The sequence below is a fragment of the Montipora foliosa genome, chromosome 1 (genome assembly GCF_036669935.1).
Source record: "Montipora foliosa isolate CH-2021 chromosome 1, ASM3666993v2, whole genome shotgun sequence".
Taxonomy (NCBI): Eukaryota; Metazoa; Cnidaria; class Anthozoa; order Scleractinia; family Acroporidae; genus Montipora; species Montipora foliosa.
In genome coordinates, this window is record NC_090869.1 from 57,976,665 (window position 1) to 57,979,164 (window position 2,500).

The following is a 2,500-nucleotide window of genomic DNA, read 5'->3' on the forward strand; positions in this document are numbered from 1 at the left end:
TAGTACAATTTAAGGTATCATGTATATTATTAATAACCAGTGATCATGTAATTTTTTTTGTGCAATTTGGAAAGCATTTTGTCACTTTTTTTCAAAGGCTATGAATTGTACTCGCCCAATTTTTTGTCGCTCATTGAAAAACTTTTCTTGTACAGCTATTTTATTCTAAATTGCACTCACAATCATGTGATCACCTGCACTGTATATTAACACAATAACCCTCCACTGCATGAAGGCATTCATAAACTCTTAATTAATTTCAATGGGAATAACAAAGTACATGTAGGATTCCAGTACTTTTCTCTGCAAATGATCAAAAATACCTCATTGTTATCAATGCACACTTCTTGTGAACAAAAACTCCTCGCTGCAGCTTCAAGACCACGTTCCAGATTATCACCAGTGAACACTCTGATTGCTGGACAAGACTAGTGTAGTAAAATAATCAAAAATATGCAAAATAAGAAAATGTTTCAGTTACTATATTCTTTCAAAACTGAAACAATAACAATTATTGTTATTGCCCCAGTTTTGCATGAATGGTATCCTACCTTAGCTTGCTCAATATTTCATTAACCTGCAATTGTTACATGTATAATCTTGCAGTTTTATTGGCCAAGAATGAAGCTGGACTATGAATGGAAACCAATTAATTAATGATACAGCCTTTACTTTTCTTTCTCTGTCCCTTCTCTTTTTCATGGGTACGTATGCCAAATAATTTATGGCAACAAAAGTAAGAAGAAAACTAAAAAATACATTGAAGTCAACAAGGTTTTGGTAAAAACTAACAGCAGATCCCCTATTTGACTGACAGTAAGCAGTCGCCAAACACACAATCAAGAAAAAGCCAACAGTCGCCCAACAGACAGATGGCCAACAGTTTTATAGTTCTGAAACCCAATAGCCATTTTTGGCAAAGATTCCCGGCCACCTCCAGAAAGCGTAGTGGGGTTTTTGTTTAGTTTACAGCTCGAATGCCAATATGATTCCTTTCTAGAGGTTCTTCAGTACAAAGATTTGTACAGATTCCATGATTTTCCATCGTAAAGTTTGAATGTACAAATGTACGTCACCAAAGATGATTGACTTCGGCATCTGTGGTTTCGGCTCATGGCGGGTGGTGCTTGAGGATGAGATTAGGCAAAATTATTAAACAAATGCCTGGTTGAGAACAAAACTTTTTACATGAAAAAGTAAAGCAAGACTAAAAAATGTACCTTTGCACCACACACTAAGGCAAAGTGTATCCTAGGATCTACATCTGATACGATAAACTGGCAACGAGGTTCACCTTCTGCAAATAATGGCTTTCCACCTGAGGGGTGAGGTCTGTTACCTGTGAAATAATAATCTCAAGTTAAATGGCCATCATCCCCTAGCTTGAAGCAACAGGTTTAACAAACATTCAGATGTGTGTGACCGACACGCTTAAAATCACCATGAGTTCATCATCCCTGTCTTATAAAATCTACTTCTCAGAGTTCTCTTCGATATGCTAGAGCAATGTAGTTATGGAACGATTTAGATATTAAGACTTTAAATTCCTTAGTATTCACTCCTAAGGCTTCCCTGGATGCTCCCAGTTGATGGGTAAAATCATCTGGTGTTTAAACCTCACTTCTACAAGTCAATGGGTTAATGGTCTGCCATTGCTAACTTTAAGATCTTGAGAGAGCTGGAATGTGGAGAAAATGACGTCAAAGGCTCACTAGTTCAAGAATGCAATGTGTGTGTACACCGCAGAATTAATATGCAGCAATTAAGGGAGTTTTGGGCTTTCAGACTTTTAAACTCGAGTTTTGCATATGCAATAAATATGGGTTATTGACCAAGCGTGAGGTCAAGATGGCTGGATATTGACCAAGTTCTTTTTTTTGCATGTTTATGGACCGAGACGGAGTCAAGGTCCATACACACGTGAAAAAAAGAACGAGGCCAATATCCAGCCATCTTGACAGAACAAGCTTGGTCCATAAAGGATTTATTATATGACTTAAAACACCAAAAAAAGATCTGAGATCTTGTGGGACCAAGCGAGAAATCCCGAGCGGGCATTATCCCTCCATCTTGTCTGCTCGGGTAGCCAATCACTGCGCGCGATTTGGTTCATCTTGCCCGCTCACGGAGCTAGTCATATAATAAGCTGCACATCACACGCTGAAATTTTAAGCTAGTGAGCCTTTGACGTCACTTTTCCCTTGATCCAACCCTCTGAGGTCCAATTGGTCAGTTTTGAACGTGAGTAATCGTGAACTGTGAAATCCAAAACTAACACCCGAAGTAAACGGCCTTTGGATAAAAATCAAAGTTCAAAATTTTTGCAGTCAGGTGTCAAGCAAACACACTTTCAAAATCTGAAGAAAAAAAGGAAGTGATTGTTTTTTTGTCACAGGGGCACTTTAAGGTTTTTCATGAAGGACTTCAGATACCAGTATGTCCAGAAATACAGTTAGTAATAACCAGGGTAGATGCATGCAAATTCAATAAGTGTCAAGAA

At 38.0% G+C, this 2,500-nt stretch overlaps 1 protein-coding gene across 1 annotated transcript in view; it reads right to left on the bottom strand.

Annotated features, from left to right (window-relative positions):
* Positions 1-2,500, bottom strand: part of LOC138002584 (uncharacterized) — an 8,288-nt gene that overhangs the window by 3,130 nt on the left and 2,658 nt on the right. Inside the window, exons 3-4 of the mRNA XM_068848605.1 lie at positions 1,221-1,339; positions 324-428 (exon numbers count right to left, since the gene is read on the bottom strand). Of these exons, the coding sequence (XP_068704706.1) occupies positions 324-428; positions 1,221-1,339 (224 nt within the window). The remainder of the gene's footprint in view (positions 1-323; positions 429-1,220; positions 1,340-2,500) is intronic.